Genomic DNA, 20,578 nt, shown 5'->3' on the forward strand with positions numbered 1-20,578 from the left:
CTCAGCTTCAGGCAGCAACAGCCTGAACTAGAGGTACAGACAGCCTCAGCTACAGGCAGCAACAGCCTGAACCAGAGGTACAGACAGCCTGAGCTACAGGCAGCAACAGCCAGAACTGGAGGTACAGACAGCCTCAGCTACAGGCAGCAACAGCCTGAACTAGAGGTACAGACAGCCTCAGCTACAGGCAGCAACAGCCTGAACCAGAGGTACAGACAGCCTCAACTACAGGCAGCAACAGACTGAACTAAAGGTACAGACAGCCTCAGCTACAGGCAGCAACAGCCTGAACTAGAGGTACAGACAGCCTCAGCTACAGGCAGCAACAGCCTGAACCAGAGGTACAGACAGCCTCAACTACAGGCAGCAACAGACTGAACTAAAGGTACAGACAGCCTCAGCTACAGGCAGCAACAGCCTGAACTAGAGGTACAGACAGCCTCAGCTACAGGCAGCAACAGACTTAACTAAAGGTACAGACAGCCTCAGCTACAGGCAGCAACAGCCTGATCTAGAGGTACAGACAGCCTCAGCTACAGGCAGCAACAGCCAGAACTGGAGGTACAGACAGCCTCAGCTACAGGCAGCAACAGCCTGAACTAGAGGTACAGACAGCCTCAGCTACAGGCAGCAACAGCCTGAACCAGAGGTACAGACAGCCTCAGCTACAGGCAGCAACAGCCTGAACCAGAGGTACAGACAGCCTCAGCTACAGGCAGCAACAGCCTGAACTAGAGGTACAGACAGCCTCAGCTACAGGCAGCAACAGCCTGAACTAGAGGTACAGACAGCCTCAGCTACAGGCAGCAACAGCCTGAACCAGAGGTACAGACAGTCTCAGCTACAGGCAGCAACAGCCTGAATAAGCCTCAGCTACAGGAAGCAACAGCCTGAACTAGAGGTACAGACAGCCTCAGCTACAGGCAGCAACTGCCTGAACTAGAGGTACAGACAGCCTCAGCTACAGGCAGCAACAGCCTGAACTAGAGGTACAGACAGCCTGAGCTACAGGCAGCAACAGCAAGAACTGGAGGTACAGACAGCCTCAGCTACAGGCAGCAACAGCCTGAACTGGAGGTACAGACAGCCTCAGCTACAGGCAGCAACAGCCAGAACCGGAGGTACAGACAGCCTCAGCTACAGGCAGCAACAGCCAGAACCGGAGGTACAGACAGCCTCAGCTACAGGCAGCAACATCCTGAACCAGAGGTACAGACAGCCTCAGCTACAGGCAGCAACAGCCAGAACTGGAGCTACAGACAGCCTCAGCTACAGGCAGCAACATCCTGAACTAGAGGTACAGACAGCCTCAGCTACAGGCAGCAACAGCCTGAACTAGAGGTACAGACAGCCTCAGCTACAGGCAGCAACAGCCTGAACTGGAGGTACAGACAGCCTCAGCTACAGGCAGCAACAGCCTGAACTAGACGTTCAGAAAGCCTCAGCTACAAGCAGCAACAGCCAGAACTGGAGGTACAGACAGCCTCAGCTACAGGCAGCAACAGCCTGAACTAGAGGTACAGACAGCCTCAGCTACAGGCAGCAACAGCCTGAACTAGAGGTACAGACAGCCTCATCTACAGGCAGCAACAGCCTGAACTAGAGGTACAGACAGCCTCAGCTACAGGCAGCAACATCCTGAACTAGAGGTACAGACAGCCTCAGCTACAGGCAGCAACAGCCTGAACTGGAGGTACAGACAGCCTCAGCTACAGGCAGCAACAGCCTGAACTGGACGTACAGAAAGCCTCAGCTACAAGCAGCAACAGCCAGAACTGGAGGTACAGACAGCCTCAGCTACAGGCAGCAACAGCCTGAACTAGAGGTACAGACAGCCTCAGCTACAGGCAGCAACAGCCTGAACTAGAGGTACAGACAGCCTCAACTACAGGTAGCAACAGCCTGAACTAGAGGTACAGACAGCCTGAGCTACAGGCAGCAACAGCCTGAACCAGAGGTACAGACAGCCTCAGCTACAGGCAGCAACAGCCTGAATAAGCCTCAACTACAGGCAGCAACAGCCTGAACCAGAGGTACAGACAGCCTCATCTACAGGCAGCAACAGCCTGAATAAGCCTCAGCTACAGGCAGCAACAGCCTGAACCAGAGGTACAGACATCCTCAGCTACAGGCAGCAACAGCCAGAACTAGAGGTACAGACAGCCTCAGCTACAGGCAGCAACAGCCTGAACTAGAGGTACAGACAGCCTGAGCTACAGGCAGCAACAGCCTGAACTAGAGGTACAGACAGCCTCAACTACAGGCAGCAACAGCCTGAACTAGAGGTACAGACAGCCTCAGCTACAGGCAGCAACAGCCTGAACTACAGCTACAGACAGCCTCAGCTACAGGCAGCAACAGCCTGAACTAGAGGTACAGACAGCCTCAGCTACAGGCAGCAACAGACTGAACTAGAGGTACAGACAGCCTCAGCTACAGGCAGCAACAGCCTGAACTAGAGGTACAGACAGCCTCAACTACAGGCAGCAACAACCTGAACTAGAGGTACAGACAGCCTCAGCAACAGGCAGCAACAGACTGAACTAGAGGTACAGACAGCCTCAGCTACAGTCAGCAACAGCCTGAACTAGAGGTACAGACAGCCTCAGCTACAGGCAGCAACAGCCTGAACTAGAGGTACAGACAGCCTCAGCTACAGGCAGCAACAGCCTGAACTAGAGGTACAGACAGCCTCAGCTACAGGCAGCAACAGCCTGAACTAGAGGTACAGACAGCCTCAACAACAGGCAGCAACAGCCTGAACTAGAGGTACAGACAGCCTCAGCTACAGGCAGTAACAGCCTGAACTAGAGGTACAGACAGCCTCAGCTACAGGCAGCAACAGCCTGAACTAGAGGTACAGACAGCCTCATCTACAGGCAGCAACAGCCTGAACTAGAGGTACAGACAGCCTCAGCTACAGGCAGCAACAGCCTGAACTAGAGGTACAGACAGCCTCAGCTACAGGCAGCAACAGCCTGAACTGGAGGTACAGACAGCCTGAGCTACAGGCAGCAACAGCCTGAACTAGAGGTACAGACAGCCTCAACTACAGGCAGCAACAGCCTGAACTAGAGGTACAGACAGCCTCAGCTACAGGCAGCAACAGCCTGAACTAGACGTACAGAAAGCCTCAGCTACAAGCAGCAACAGCCAGAACTGGAGGTACAGACAGCCTCAGCTACAGGCAGCAACAGCCTGAACTGGAGGTACAGACAGCCTCAGCTACAGGCAGCAACAGCCTGAACTAGAGGTACAGACAGCCTCAACTACAGGTAGCAACAGCCTGAACTAGAGGTACAGACAGCCTGAGCTACAGGCAGCAACAGCCTGAACTAGAGGTACAGACAGCCTCAGCTACAGGCAGCAACAGCCTGAACCAGAGGTACAGACAGCCTCATCTACAGGCAGCAACAGCCTGAACTAGAGGAACAGACATCCTCAGCTACAGGCAGCAACAGCCTGAATAAGCCTCAGCTACAGGAAGCAACAGCCTGAACTAGAGGTACAGACAGCCTGAGCTACAGGCAGCAACAGCCTGAACTAGAGGTACAGACAGCCTCAGCTACAGGCAGCAACAGCCTGAACCAGAGGTACAGACAGCCTCATCTACAGGCAGCAACAGCCTGAATAAGCCTCAGCTACAGGCAGCAACAGCCTGAACCAGAGGTACAGACAGCCTCATCTACAGGCAGCAACAGCCTGAACCAGAGGTACAGACAGCCTCATCTACAGGCAGCAACAGCCTGAATAAGCCTCAGCTACAGGAAGCAACAGCCTGAACTAGAGGTACAGACAGCCTGAGCTACAGGCAGCAACAGCCTGAACTAGAGGTACAGACAGCCTCAGCTACAGGCAGCAACAGCCTGAACCAGAGGTACAGACAGCCTCATCTACAGGCAGCAACAGCCTGAATAAGCCTCAGCTACAGGCAGCAACAGCCTGAACCAGAGGTACAGACATCCTCAGCTACAGGCAGCAACAGCCTGACCTAGAGGAAGAGACAACAGAACACGACTGTGCTCCAGGACAGAGACAGACAGAGACAGACTAACCTACAGACACTAAACTACAGACAGAATCAGCTACAAGACACAAACCAGAAGCCTCTGTATCTATTTTCCAGGTGTTGAGAGTCCGACCCATGAAATCCGGGCAGACGCTGACCCTTCAGCTCCATCGGCCAAGAGTATCATGATCACGCTAGCGAACAAGCACACGTATGACCGTCCCGTGGAGATCCTCATCCACCCCAGTGGTAGGGTCCCTGTAGTTTGAATGTAGACTGATTGGACGCAATGTTTCCTATGTCAGACTCTTGTGTATCTGGAGCAATATCCTTATTATCAGACTCACAATGTAGATGGGGAACTTCCATGGGATGTATGACTGCTATGGCTGGTGTACCCTGACATGCTGGTATTTGTAGTACCCCAACAGCCGACGGGCTTCATTATGAGCAAACCTTGCTTACATTGGGGGATAAATGTGTTAATACCACATTTTTCCACCACAAGGACACAAGGCAGTGCTGAAATACTCTGTGCTGAAGGGTGGGTTAGGTTTAGACAGTATGTTAGGGTTAGGCTGCGGAGGCAGGGTGAACGGTTAGGGTTAGGCTGTGGAGGCGGGGTGGATGGTTAGGGTTAGGCGGAGGATGAGGGGTGGAAAGTTAGGGTTAGGCGGAGGAGGAGGGGTGGAAAGTTAGGGTTAGGTTGCGGAGGCGGGGTGGACGGTTAGGGTTCGGCTGCGGAGGCGGGGTGGATGGTTATGGTTAGGCTGCGGAGGCGGGGTGGAAGGTTAGAGTTAGGCTGCGGAGGCAGGGTGGAAAGTTAGGGTTAGGCTGCGGAGGCGGGGTGGAAAGTTAGGGTTAGGCTGCGGAGGTGGGGTGGAAGGTTAGGGTTAGGCTGCGGAGGCGGGGTGGAAGGTTAGGGTTAGGCTGCGGAGGCGGGGTGGAAAGTTAGGGTTAGGCTGCGGAGGCAGGGTGTAAAGTTAGGGTTAGGCTGCGGAGGCGGGGTGGAAGGTTAGGGTTAGGCTGCGGAGGCGGGGTGGAAAGTTAGGCTGCGGAGGCAGGGTGGAAAGTTAGGGTTAGGCTGCGGAGGCGGGGTGGAAAGTTAGGGTTAGGCTGCGGAGGCGGGATGGAAGGTTAGGGTTAGGCTGCGGAGGCAGGGTGGACGGTTAGGGTTAGGCTGCAGAGCCGGGGTGGAAGGTTTGGGTTAGGCTGCGGAAGCAGGGTGGAAGGTTAGGGTTAGGCTGTGGAGCCGGAGTGGAAGGTTAGGGTTAGGCCGCGGAGGCGAGGTGGAAGGTTAGGGTTAGGCCGCGGAGGCGAGGTGGAAGGTTAGGGTTAGGCTGCGGAGCCGGGGTGGAAGGTTAGGGTTAGGCTGCGGAGGCGGGGTGGAAGGTTAGGGTCAGGCTGCAGAGGCGGGGTGGACGGTTAGGTTTAGGCTGCAGAGGCGGGGTGGAAGGTTAGGGTTAGGCTGCGGAGGCGGGGTGGAAGGTTAGGGTTAGGCTGCAGAGGCGGGGTGGAAGGTTAGGGTTAGGCCGCGGAGGTGAGGTGGAAGGTTAGGGTTAGGCTGCGGAAGCAGGGTGGAAGGTTAGGGTTAGGCTGCAGAGGCGGGTGGAAGGTTAGTGTTAGGCCGCGGAGGCGAGGTGGAAGGTTAGGGTTAGGCTGCGGAGGCGGGGTGGACGGTTAGGGTTAGGCTGCGGAGGCAGGGTGGATGGTTAGGGTTAGGCTGCGGAGGCGGGGTGGAAGGTTAGGGTTAGGCCGCGGAGGCGGGGTGGAAGGTTAGGGTTAGGCCGCGGAGGCGGGGTGGACGGTTAGGGTTTAGGCTGCGGAGGCGGGGTGGACGGTTAGGGTTAGGCTGCGGAGGTGTGGTGAAAGGTTAGGGTTAGGCCGCGGAGGCGAGGTGGAAGGTTAGGGTTAGGCCGCGGAGGCGAGGTGGAAGGTTAGGGTTAGGCTGCGGAGGGGGGGTGGACGGTTAGGGTTAGGCTGCGGAGGCGGGGTGGAAAGTTAGGGTTAGGCTGCGGAGGCGGGGTGGAAAGTTAGGGTTAGGCTGCGGAGGCGGGGTGGAAGGTTAGGGTTAGGCTGCGGAGGCGGGGTGGAAAGTTAGGGTTAGGCTGTGGAGGCGGGGTGGAAAGTTAGGGTTAGGCTGCGGAGGCGGGGTGGAAAGTTAGGGTTAGGCTGCGGAGGCGGGGTGGAAGGTTAGGGTTAGGCTGCGGAGGCGGGGTGGACGGTTAGGGTTAGGCTGCGGAGCCAGGGTGGAAGGTTTGGGTTAGGCTGCGGAAGCAGGGTGGAAGGTTAGGGTTAGGCTGTGGAGCCGGGGTGGAAGGTTAGGGTTAGGCCGCGGAGGCAAGGTGGAAGGTTAGGGTTAGGCTGCGGAGCCGGGGTGGAAGGTTTGGGTTAGGCTGCGGAAGCAGGGTGGAAGGTTAGGGTTAGGCTGTGGAGCCGGGGTGGAAGGTTAGGGTTAGGCCGCGGAGGCAAGGTGGAAGGCTAGGGTTAGGCTGCGGAGGCGGGGTGGACGGTTAGGGTTAGGCTGCAGAGGCGGAGTGGACAGTTAGGGTTTGGCTGCGGAGGCGGGGTGGAAGGTTAGGGTTAGGCTGCGGAGGCGGGGTGGACGGTTAGGGTTAGGCTGCGGAGGCGGGGTGGATGGTTAGGGTTAGGCTGCGGAGGCGGGGTGGAAAGTTAGGGTTAGGCTGCGGAGGCGGGGTGGAAAGTTAGGGTTAGGCTGCGGAGGCGGGGTGGAAGGTTAGGGTTAGGCTGCGGAGGCGGGGTGGAAGGTTAGGGTTAGGCTGCGGAGGCGGGGTGGAAAGTTAGGGTTAGGCTGCGGAGGCGGGTGGAAAGTTAGGGTTAGGCTGCGGAGGCGAGGTGGAAAGTTAGGGTTAGGCTGCGGAGGCGGGGTGGAAGGTTAGGGTTAGGCTGCGGAGGCGGGGTGGAAGGTTAGGGTTAGGCTGCGGAGCCGGGGTGGACGGTTAGGGTTAGGCTGCGGAGCCGGGGTGGAAGGTTTGGGTTAGGCTGCGGAAGCAGGGTGGAAGGTTAGGGTTAGGCTGTGGAGCCAGGGTGGAAGGTTAGGGTTAGGCCGCGGAGGCAAGGTGGAAGGTTAGGGTTAGGCTGCGGAGCCGGGGTGGACGGTTAGGGTTAGGCTGCGGAGCCGGGGTGGAAGGTTTGGGTTAGGCTGCGGAAGCAGGGTGGAAGGTTAGGGTTAGGCTGTGGAGCCGGGGTGGAAGGTAAGGGTTAGGCCGCGGAGGCAAGGTGGAAGGTTAGGGTTAGGCTGCGGAGGCGGGGTGGAAGGTTAGGGTTAGGCTGCAGAGGCGGGGTGGACGGTTAGGTTTAGGCTGCAGAGGTGGGGTGGAAGGTTAGGGTTAGGCTGCGGAGGCGGGGTGGAAGGTTAGGGTTAGGCTGCAGAGGCGGGGTGGAAGGTTAGGGTTAGGCCGCGGAGGTGAGGTGGAAGGTTAGGGTTAGGCTGCGGAAGCAGGGTGGAAGGTTAGGGTTAGGCTGCAGAGGCGGGTGGAAGGTTAGTGTTAGGCCGCGGAGGCGAGGTGGAAGGTTAGGGTTAGGCTGCGGAGGCGGGGTGGACGGTTAGGGTTATGCTGCGGAGGCGGAGTGGACGGTTAGGGTTTGGCTGCGGAGGCGGGGTGGAAGGTTAGGGTTAGGCCGCGGAGGCGGGGTGGAAGGTTAGGGTTAGGCTGCAGAGGCGGGGTGGACGGTTAGGGTTAGGCTGCGGAGGCAGGGTGGATGGTTAGGGTTAGGCTGCGGAGGCGGGGTGGAAGGTTAGGGTTAGGCTGCGGAGGCGGGGTGGACGGTTAGGCTGCGGAGGTGTGGTGGAAGGTTAGGGTTAGGCCGCGGAGGCGAGGTGGAAGGTTAGGGTTAGGCCGCGGAGGCGAGGTGGAAGGTTAGGGTTAGGCTGCGGAGGCGGGGTGGACGGTTAGGGTTAGGTTGCGGAGGCGGGGTGGACGGTTAGGGTTAGGCTGCGGAGGCGGGGTGGAAGGTTAGGGTTAAGCTGCAGGAGGTGGGGTGGAAGGTTAGGGTTAAGCTGCAGGAGGGGGGTGGAAGGTTAGGGTTAGGCCGCGGAGGCGAGGTGGAAGGTTAGGGTTAGGCCGCGGAGGCGAGGTGGAAGGTTAGGTTTAGGCTGCGGAGGCGGGGTGGATGGTTAGGGTTAGGCTGCGGAGGCGTGGTGGACGGTTAGGGTTAGGCTGCGGAGGCGGGGTGGAAGGTTAGGGTTAGGCCGCGGAGGCGAGGTGGAAGGTTAGGGTTAGGGTTAGGCTGCAGAGGCGGGGTGGAAGGTTAGGGTTAGGCCGCGGAGGCGGGGTGGAAGGTTAGGGTTAGGCTGCCGAGGCGGGGTGGAAGGTTAGAGTTACAGGTAGGGATTGGTTGGGTCAATCGCACAAGATAGTTGTGTTGGGATTGAGGACCCCTAATGTGGTTCAGTGAACTATATTAATGTGGATTAGACCATAGGTGTGTGCTACCTTGGGACACAAAAATTAGGGCAATATTTGGTAAGGTGCACCTCAGAGAAAAATAGTTAAAAATTAACCTTCATTAATTCTTTCTTAAAAGGCTGCAAAAATGTATTAAAAAACAACACATAACGTACATGGATGGGGTTCACACATTTAAAAACTGTGGTGGCAGGCAGATATAGCTATAAGTGTATCAAATGAATTTCACTGATTGTACTGTGTGTAGGCTACCTAGATCCGTGCAGACCTTGTGGATTTGGATATTCCGCAATGGCTGCCTGCAGATCTTTATATATAAGGTGCCGTATAGAAGTGGGTTCGATGACCTCTCAAAAACTCCTAATTCTGTGATTAGGTGTATAGGCTAGCCCGATGTGGGCAGTTTATTAGTTTTTGTTTCCAAAGGGGAGAGAAATCGCTGACCGTTGAATGTCGTCACTCGGCTTCGGCTGTTCTCGTACACGTCCCCTTGGTGCCGAGGGGATTCGGCGGAGTGCGGCCAGGCAGAGGGCGGCTTTACCGAGACAACGGGAATTAGGCCCAGGAAGTGGAGGATGGGAATGGTCCTGTGGCTAGTGGTCGGTAATCAGTGGATTCAGGGGCCCCGGGCAGTTGTAGTGAGCGCAGGAATGTCACCGGGATGTGACAACAGTGGAGAACAAGGCCGGAGCTGCAGCAGATGTCTCATTAGATTCTCAGGTTATTATTGATGACATGAGATTAATGTCTGATTAGTGAGACAGCGGCAGCCTCGTTCATTGTCTTGTGTGTGACCCGTGCGTCATTGCGGCAGATGTTATTTACCCGTCCGCGTTGCACGGTGTCACTCAGGGTGGACGTCAGCAATAACTTACTGTGCTTACATACAATGTTATATCAGGATGACTTATAGATCAGGCAGTAATGAGAGTGCTGGGGCTTTACCAGGTTACATATCTATATAATCCGGGAACGCAGAGTATTTCAGCTCTTATCTCCCCGGAGAGGAGGATAAACCTCTGAGCGACGGAGACCTGGATGCGCAGATTAACGGGTCACAGTCTATTCTATATCTGTGCATATACATGTTCCCACTGTGGGCCCCGCAGGTATATATATAACGCCATGCAGCCCCGCAGGTATATATAACGCCATCCAGCCCCGCCGGTATATATATAACGCCATGCAGCCCCGCAGGTATATATAACGCCAAGCAGCCCCGCAGGTATATATAACGCCATGCAGCCCAGCAGGTATATATATAGCGCCATGCAGCCCCGCAGGTATATATAACGCCATGCAGCCCCGCAGGTATATATATAACGCCATGCAGCCCCGCAGGTATATATAACGCCATGCAGCCCCGCAGGTATATATATAACGCCATGCAGCCCCGCAGGTATATATATAACGCCATGCAGCCCCGCAGGTATATATATAACGCCATGCAGCCCCGCAGGTATATATATAACGCCATGCAGCCCTGCAGGTATATATACCGCCATGCAGCCCCGCAGGTATATATATAGCGCCATGCAGCCCCGCAGGTATATATATAACGCCATGCAGCCCCGCAGGTATATATATAACGCCATGCAGCCCCGCAGGTATATATAACGCCAAACAGCCCTGCAGGTATATATACCGCCATGCAGCCCCGCAGGTATATATAACACCATCCAGCCCTGCAGGTATATATAACACCATCCAGCCCTGCAGGTATATATAACACCATCCAGCCCTGCAGGTATATATACCGCCATGCAGCCCCGCAGGTATATATAACACCATCCAGCCCTGCAGGTATATATAACGCCATCCAGGCCCGCAGGTATATATAACGCCATCCAGCCCCGCGGGTATATATATATAACGCCATGCAGCCCCGCAGGTATATATACCACCATCCAGCCCCGCAGGTATATATATATAACGCCATGCAGCCCCGCAGGTATATATATATAACGCCATGCAGCCCTGCAGGTATATATAACGCCATCCAGCCCCGCAGGTATATATATAACGCCCTGCAACCCCGCAGGTATATATAACGCCATCCAGCCCCGCAGGTATATATAATGCCATCCAGCCCCGCAGGTATATATAACGCCATCCAGCCCCGCAGGTATATATATAACGCCATCCAGCCCCGCAGGTATATATAACACCATCCAGCCCTGCAGGTATATATAACACCATCCAGCCCTGCAGGTATATATAACACCATCCAGCCCTGCAGGTATATATACCGCCATGCAGCCCCGCAGGTATATATAACACCATCCAGCCCTGCAGGTATATATACCGCCATCCAGCCCTGCAGGTATATATAACGCCATCCAGCCCTGCAGGTATATATAACACCATCCAGCCCCGCAGGTATATATAACGCCATCCAGCTCCGCAGGTATATATAACACCATCCAGCTCCGCAAGTATATATAACGCCATCCAGCCCCGCAGGTATATATAACGCCATGCAGCCCCGCAGGTATATATAACACCAACCAGCCCCGCAGGTATATATAACACCATCCAGCTCCGCAAGTATATATAACGCCATCCAGCCCCGCAGGTATATATAACGCCATGCAGCCCCGCAGGTATATATAACACCAACCAGCCCCGCAGGTATATATAACGCCATCCAGCCCTGCAGGTATATATATATAACACCATCCAGCCCCGCAGGTATATATAACACCATCCAGCCCCGCAGGTATATATAACGCCATCCAGCCCCGCAGGTATATATAACACCATGTAGCCCTGCAGGTATATATAACGCCATGCAGCCCCGCAGGTATATATAACGCCATCCAGCTCCTGCAGGTATATATAACACCATCCAGCCCCGCAGGTATACATAACACCATCCAGCCCCGTAGGTATATATATAACACTATCCAGCCCCGCAGGTATATATACCACCATCCAGCCCCTGCAGGTATATATATAACGCCATCCAGCCCTGCAGGTATATATAACTGTGACGAAACCAGGCCACGCCCCTTTCCGTCATATGTTGTTCTCCCGCCTCTTTCTGCGCTTCAGCAAAGAGAATTGCGAAATGCCGGCGATAACCGGATATTATCACTGACTGTTTTCATATCTGAGCTGTGTTCCCCAGACTGCTGTATACAGGGGACATCACAGGGCTGTATGTCGGACAATAATAGGATGTTATACTGAATAATCCAAACAGGTTATTCCATTAGGCTGAGTATGTGTGCTACTGGAGGGAAATATTCCCTCATGTTATGTAAATGACTGTAATATGTTCCCAAAGCTTTGTATACTGTATCCCATACTGTTACATATGCATATGAAGGCAAGAAGATAGTTTTCTGGGCACAGGAGAAACTGGTAGGGAGGATCAGCGTTGCCCGTGGTTACGTCACTGCCTCCAGGTCCTGTTCTTAGTAAACTGCGATGGTATCACGAATAAGGGATTTGTGACTATGAAGTTAATTATGGCAGTCTTCCCAAATGTATATTACTCAAATAATGCAACTGTATATGTGGAGACAAATGGTCTGGCTAGAATGGACCAAATGATTAGATTGGAATGTGTTTATTTTGTGTAGTCTTAGGTTCAGGGATCAAAGGGCCTCTTTATAGGCTGTTTAGTAACAGAGACAACAGGTAGTGGCAGAGACATACACTTCCCCCCCAAATAACAAGAAGCTAAAGGATGGATAACACCAGGGTCACTCTCCAGAGAAGAGATCTGTTTACATGAAGGTGTGAAATCCCTCACATACACAAGCTTCAAAGCCAGATGAACGGAGTGAGTTAATCAGCCCCTGGACAGGTAATAGGAGACCCTGTTACATTCATGCAACTGCACCCAGCATAGGAAGGGTTAAGAATTCCTGAGGGAGGGGGAGAGGGGTGCCTTTGGGATGTAAGTTGGTTTTTGAAGGGAGAGAGGGGAGAGATGTGAATGAGAGCCAGCGCTGGGAGTCATGGACTAGCGTGTCCTGCCCATCTGAGCTTAATCTGAAGGTAACGTGGTAAGGTTCTGATAACGTGTCTAATACTGATGGCCTTTCTGTATATAATGTATATAGACTGTAATTGCTGATTTTACATGTATAACCCGTGTGTAAAATAAAGGTAATACTTTTGTACCTTTGCTATTGTGTATTCCTGTGCGATCTCTGGAACTCGGAGTGACCCCGGGGCTCTGCGTGAGGCATAAGCCGCGCTGCGCTGCTGCATGACCCCGGGAACTTCACAATAACGCCATCCAGCCCTGCAGGTATATATAACGCCATGCAGCCCCGCAGGTATATATAACACCATCCAGCCGCGCAGGTATATATAACACCATCCAGCCCCGCAGGTATATATAACGCCATCCAGCCCTGCAGGTATATATAACACCATCCAGCCCGCAGGTATACATAACACCATCCAGCCCCGCATGTATATATAACGCCATGCAGCCCCGCAGGTATATATAACACCATCCAGCCCCGCAGGTATATATAACACCATCCAGCCCCGCAGGTATATATAACACCATCCAGCCCTGCAGGTATATATATAACACCATCCAGCCCCTCAGGTATATATAACACCATGTAGCCCCTCAGGTATATATAACGCCATGCAGCCCCGCAGGTATATATAACGCCATGCAGCCCCGCAGGTATATATATAACGCCATGCAGCCCCGCAGGTATATATATAACGCCATGCAGCCCCGCAGGTATATATAACGCCATCCAGCCCCGCAGGTGTATATAACGCCATGCAACCCCGCAGGTGTATATAACGCCATCCAGCCCCGCAGGTATACATAACGCCATGCAGCCCCGCAGGTATATATAACGCCATGCAGCCCCGCAGGTATATATAACGCCATCCAGCCCCGCAGGTATATATAACGCCATCCAGCCCCGCAGGTATATATAACGCCATGCAGCCCCGCAAGTATATATAACGCCATGCAGCCCCGCAGGTATATATAACGCCATGCAGCCCCGCAGGTATATATAACGCCATCCAGCCCCGCAGGTATATATAACGCCATCCAGCCCCGCAGGTATATATAACGCCATCCAGCCCCGCAGGTATATATAACGCCATCCAGCCCCGCAGGTATATATAACGCCATCCAGCCCCGCAGGTATATATAACGCCATCCAGCCCCGCAGGTATATATAACGCCATCCAGCCCCGCAGGTATATATAACGCCATCCAGCCCCGCAGGTATATATAACGCCATCTAGCCCCGCAGGTATATATATCGCCATGCAGCCCCGCAGGTATATAACACCATCCAGCCCCGCAGGTATATATAACGCCATCCAGCCCCGCAGGTATATATAACGCCATCCAGCCCCGCAGGTATATATAACGCCATCCAGCCCCGCAGGTATATATATAACTCCATCCAGCCCCGCAGGTATATATAATGCCATCCAGCCCCGCAGGTATATATAACGCCATCAAGCCCCGCAGGTATATATAACGCCATCCAGCCTCGCAGGTATACATAACACCATCCAGCCCCGCAGGTATACATAACGCCATCCAGCCCCGCAGGTATATATAACGCCATCCAGCCCCGCAGGTATATATAACGCCATCCAGCCCTGCAGGTATATATAACGCCATGCAGCCCCGCAGGTATACATAACACCATCCAGTCCCGCAGGTATATATAACACCATCCAGCCCCGCAGGTATATATATAACGCCATGCAGCCCCGCAGGTATATATAACGCCATGCAACCCCGCAGGTATATATAACGCCATCCAGCCCCGCAGGTATATATATAACGCCATCCAGCCCCGCAGGTATACATAACGCCATGCAGCCCCGCAGGTATATATAACGCCATCCAGCCCCGCAGGTATATATAACGCCATCCAGCCCCGCAGGTATATATAACGCCATCCAGCCCCGCAGGTATATATAACACCATCCAGTCCTGCAGGTATATACTGTATAACACCATCCAGCCCCGCAGGTATATATAACACCATCCAGCCCCGCAGGTATATATAACACCATCCAGGCCTGCAGGTATATATAACACCATCCAGCCCCGCAGGTATATATAACGCCATCCAGCCCGCAGGTATATATAACGCCATCCAGCCCCGCAGGTATATATATAACACCATCCAGCCCCGCAGGTATATATAACACTATCCAGCCCTGCAGGTATATATAACACCATCCAGCCCCGCAGGTATATATAACGCCATCCAGCCCCGCAGGCATATATAACACCATGCAGCCCGCAGGTATATATAACGCCATCCAGCCCGCAGGTATATATAACGCCATCCAGCCCCTGCAGGTATATACTGTATAACACCATCCAGCCCCGCAGGTATATATAACACCATCCAGCCCCGCAGGTATATATAACACCATCCAGGCCTGCAGGTATATATAACGCCATCCAGCCCCGCAGGTATATATAACGCCATCCAGCCCGCAGGTATATATAACGCCATCCAGCCCCGCAGATATATATAACACCATCCAGGCCTGCAGGTATATATAACACCATGCAGCCCCGCAGGTATATATAACGCCATCCAGCCCGCAGGTATATATAACGCCATCCAGCCCCTGCAGGTATATACTGTATAACACCATCCAGCCCCGCAGGTATATATATAATGCCATGCAGCCCCGCAGGTATATATAACACCATCCAGCCCTGCAGGTATATATATCGCCATCCAGCCCCGCACGTATATATACCACCATCCAGCCCCGCAGGTATATATAATGTCATCCAGCCCTGCAGGTATACATAACACCATCCCGTCCCGCAGGTATATATAACACTATCCAGCCCCGCAGGTATATAATGCCATCCAGCCCTGCAGGTATATAGAACACCATCCAGCCCCCGCAGGTATATATAACACTATCCAGCCTCGCAGGTATATATAACGTCATCCAGCCCCGCAGGTATATATAACACCATCCAGCCCTGCAGGTATATATAACACCATCCAGCCCCGCAGGTATATATAACGCCATGCAGCCCTGCAGGTATATATAACGCCATCCAGCCCCGCAGGTATACATAACACCATGCAGCCCTGCAGGTATACATAACCCCATCCAGCCCCGCAGGTATACATAACGCCATCCAGCCCTGCAGGTATATATATAACACCATCCAGTCCCGCAGGTATATATAACACCATCCAGCCCCTGCAGGTATATTTAACGCCATCCAGCCCCGCAGGTATATATAACGCCATCCAGCCCCGCAGGTATACATAACCCCATCCAGCCCCGCAGGTATATATAACGCCATCCAGCCCCGCAGGTATATATAACAGCATCCAGCCCTGCAGCTATACATAACGCCATCCAGGCCTGCAGGTATATATAACACCATCCAGCCCCGCAGGTATATATAACACCATCCAGCCCCGCAGGTATATATAACACCATCCAGCCCCGCAGGTATACATAACACCATCCAGCCCCGCAGGTATATATAACGCCATCCAGCCCCGCAGGTATATATAACACCATCCAGCCCCGCAGGTATATATAACACCATCCAGCCCCGCAGGTATATATAACACCATCCAGCCCCGCAGGTATATATAACACCATCCAGCCCCGCAGGTATATATAACACCATCCAGCCCCGCAGGTATATATAACACCATCCAGCCCCGCAGGTATATATAACACCATCCAGCCCCGCAGGTATATATAACACCATCCAGCCCTGCAGGTATATATAACACCATCCAGCCCAGCAGGTATATATAACGCCATCCAGCCCCGCAGGTATATATAACGCCATCCAGCCCCGCAGGTATATATAACGCCATCCAGCCCTGCAGCTATACATAACGCCATCCAGCCCCGCAGGTATATATAACACCATGCAGCCCCGCAGGTATATATATCACCATCCAGCCCTGCAGGTGTCATATAACGCCATCCAGCCCCGCAGGTATATATAACACCATCCAGCACAGCAGGTATATATAACGCCATCCAGCCCGCAGGTATATATAACGCCATCCAGCCCCGCAGGTATATATAACGCCATCCAGCCCTGCATCTATACATAACGCCATCCATCCCTGCAGGTATATATAACAACATCCAGCCCTGCAGGTATATATAACGCCATCCAGCCCCGCAGGTATATATAACTCCATCCAGGCCTGCAGGTATATATAACACCATCCAGGCCTGCAGGTATATATATCACCATCCAGCCCTGCAGGTATACATAACACTATCCAGGCCTGCAGGTATATATAGCTCCATCCAGGCCTGCAGGTATACATAACGCCATGCAGCCCTGCAGGTATATATAACGCCATCCAGCCCCGCAGGTATACATAACCCCATCCAGCCCTGCAGGTATACATAACCCCATCCAGCCCTGCAGGTATATGTAACACCATCCAGCCCTGCAGGTATATATAACGCCATGCAGCCCCGCAGGTATATATAACACCATCCAGCCCCTGCAGGTATATATAACTCTATCCAGCCCTGCAGGTATACATAACCCCATCCAGCCCTGCAGGTATATATAACGCCATGCAGCCCTGCAGGTATATATAACGCCATCCAGGCCTGCAGCTATATATAACACCATCCAGCCCCACAGGTTTATATAACGCCATCCAGGCCTGCAGGTATACATAACACCATCCAGCCCTGCAGGTATACATAACCCCATCCAGCCCTGCAGGTATATATAACGCCATCCAGCCCCGCAGGTATATATAACGCCATCCAGCCCCGCAGGTATATATAACGCCATCCAGCCCTGCAGGTATATATAACACCATCCAGCCCCGCAGGTATATATAACGCCATCCAGCCCTGCAGGTATATATAACGCCATCCAGCCCTGCAGGTATATACTGTATAACACCATTCAGCCCTGCAGGTATACATAACACCATCCAGGCCTGCAGGTATACATAACACCATCCAGGCCTGCAGGTATACATAACACCATCCAGCACTGCAGGTATACATAACACCATCCAGGCCTGCAGGTATATATAACACCATCCATCCCTGCAGATATATAACACCATCCAGCCCTGCAGGTATACATAACATTATCCAGGCCTGCAGGTATATATAACACCATCCATCCCTGCAGATATATAACACCATCCAGCCCTGCAGGTATACATAACATTATCCAGGCCTGCAGGTATATATAATTCCTTCCTGAGATTGATGAAGGACATGTCCCCCTATGTATTAAATGATAAAATAATGGCAATAGCAGTGTTTTCTCTGCTGTGTAATAGTTGGTGAATAGTGACCTATTTATCTATTTTTCCTGCTAAAGCTGCGCATTGTAATGTGGTATATTCCTGCGCATTGTAATGTGGTATATTCCTGCGCATTGTAATGTGGTATATTCCTGCGCATTGTAATGTGGTTGATTCCTGCGCATTGTAATGTGGTATATTCCTGCGCATTGTAATGTGGTATATTCCTGCACATTGTAATGTGGTATATTCCTGCGCATTGTAATGTGGTATATTCCTGCGCATTGTAATGTGGTAGATTCCTGCACATTGTAATGTGGTATATTCCTGCGCATTGTAATGTGGTATATTCCTGAGCATTGTAATGTGGTATATTCCTGCGCATTGTAATGTGGTATATTCCTGCGCATTGTAATGTGGTAGATTCCTGCGCATTGTAATGTGGTATATTCCTGCGCATTGTAATGTGGTATATTCCTGCGCATTGTAATGTGGTATATTCCTGCGCATTGTAATGTGGTATATTCCTGCGCATTGTAATGTGGTATATTCCTACGCATTGTAATGTGGTATATTCCTGCGCATTGTAATGTGGTATATTCCTGCGCATTGTAATGTGTTATATTCCCGCAGCCCTCAGTGTGCCGCCTCTGTCGCAGCATATTATTAGCACCATAACCAGCGGACGTGTAAGAGCGGCTGACCCCCAGCGCAGGGGATCAAGACCAGTGGGAGCAGGTCACCGCAGTCTTCCTCAGGCATTAATACATAAGAGCCAGGAGCCAGAGATGTGACAACATGTGATCACCGCATCCACACAGAATGGTGACAAGTATACTAACACCCTGCGGCAATGAGAGACCTGCTGCACTCTGGGTGACCCGCTTACCCATCATCAGTCCTATTTATAAGCTGGAATCCTAAATAAGAAATACCAAGAAAATAGGGCGGCGAAACCTCGCATGGCCAAGAAGCCGCGCCGTACACAAAAGTTTACAATGGTCGGGATGGCCACTGGCAGCCGTTCTTTCCAGTCTGGACATCCGGCAGCAACCCGGCGGCCGGGCCGTGACCGTCCCGTGTGAATGGACACAATCCTGTCTATTATTTACTACTGTGTGCGGCGCAGCTTTTGTCCGTGTGGTGCTCCGCCGCCCGGCGTCAGCCGGAGCGTGTGAAACAGCCCTAACTGTCATTTTTCAAACAGATGACAGTTAAATCTGTCCCCAAGTTTGTCAGGGGTCTGTGTGTGTGACATAGCGGTGCCTCCACATAGCCACACCCCCTCCTACAACCGGCCATGTGGCTGTCTCAACCCCAGCTAACGGTCAGGACTGGGTTTGGTGTCCCTTGGGGTGTAGGTGCACCCCTGGTTGTTATGGACCACTCAGGATGGCCATAACAGGCCGATATTGTTCGCAGGGGTGGCCTCGCCCCTAAATCTGCCTCTGCACTCCAGGACCCACGTTCTGTGAGCGCCGCATGTCCACAAAGTCACAATATATTCCTTCTGTGCTGTGATGCTCTGTGCTGCAGCCAGATCCCCATCCTGCCTAATAATATGCCTTGTTATGTACAGAGCCGCACCTGCCGCACATTCTCATGGAGGATGGCGACATGACCCCATACGAGTACGAGCAATTCCTAAGAGGAAAGAGCGACTTTATAAGAGGAACCAAAAAAGACCCCAGTGCCGAGAAAAAGGTAAGAAGCAGCGGAGTCTGTTCTGCAGGTGGGTCCAGCACTGCGCAGGCGTCCGATACAGGGACATGCAGCTTTCAGCAAATCAGAGTCCTGCACATCTCAGTCCATAAGCAGGAGAACAGGAATAACTGAGCAGGAAGTGGGGGCCGCACAGGACTGCAGTCTGTGTACAGCTGTGCGTACATAGAGATCACCTGATTCTGGATCTCGTACTTCCAGGTTCCTGCTGCCTCCATTCCCTTCCTCACATCACTCATCTCCTGATATACTCTGTGCTGCTGAGGACCCTGCTCCTCCCACTATATAACTCTCAGTCTGTTGCTTCCTGCTACCTCCATTCCCCCCCTCACATCATGTCACTGCCCCGTCACATGCAGCCCTGTCCTCACATCACTCATCTCCTGATATACTCTGTGCTGCTGGGGACCCTGCTCCTCCCACTATATAACTCTGTCTATGGCTTCCTGCTGCCTCCATTCCCCTCCTCACTTCATGTCACTGCCCCTGTCACATGCAGCCCTGTCCTCAATGACACATCACTCATCTCCTGATATACTCTGTGCTGCTGGGGACCCTGCTCCTACCACTATATAACTCTCAGTCTGTGGCTTCCTGCTGCCCCCATTCCCCTCCTCACATCATGTCACTGCCCCTGTCACATGAAGCCCTGTCCTCACTGACACATCCCTCATCTACTGATATACTCTATGTGCTGCTGGGGGACCCTGCTCCTCCCACTATATAACTCTCAGTCTGTGGCTTCCTGTTGCCTCCATTCCCTCCTCACATCATGTCACTGCCCCTGTCACATGCAACCCTGACCTCACTGACACATCCCTCATCTCCTGATATACTCTGTGCTGCTGGGGGACCCTGCACCTCCCACTATATAACTCTCAGTCTGTGGCTTCCTGCTACCTCCATTCCCCTCCACACATCATGTCACTGCACCTGTCACATGCAGCCCTGTCCTCACTGACACATCACTCATCTCCATATATACTCTGTGCTGCTGGGGACCCTGCCCCTCCCACTATATAACTCTCAGTCTGTGGCTTCCTGCTGCCTCCATTCTCCTCCTCACATCATGTCACTGCCCCAGTCACATGCAGCCCTGTCCTCACTGACACATCACTCATCTCCATATATACTCTGTGCTGCTGGGGGCCCTGCTCCTA

General features: G+C 52.9%; 1 protein-coding gene across 1 annotated transcript in view; it reads left to right on the plus strand.

The window, feature by feature from the left end:
- The window catches only part of VWA5B1 (von Willebrand factor A domain containing 5B1), a 125,550-nt gene that overhangs the window by 46,538 nt on the left and 58,434 nt on the right, over positions 1-20,578 (plus strand). The window contains exons 6-7 of the mRNA XM_083162406.1: positions 4,127-4,258; positions 19,276-19,502. Coding sequence (XP_083018532.1) covers positions 4,127-4,258; positions 19,276-19,502 — 359 coding nt within the window. The remainder of the gene's footprint in view (positions 1-4,126; positions 4,259-19,275; positions 19,503-20,578) is intronic.

This window comes from Crinia signifera, chromosome 19, assembly GCF_055691185.1.
Source record: "Crinia signifera chromosome 19, ASM5569118v1, whole genome shotgun sequence".
NCBI classification, from domain to species: Eukaryota; Metazoa; Chordata; class Amphibia; order Anura; family Myobatrachidae; genus Crinia; species Crinia signifera.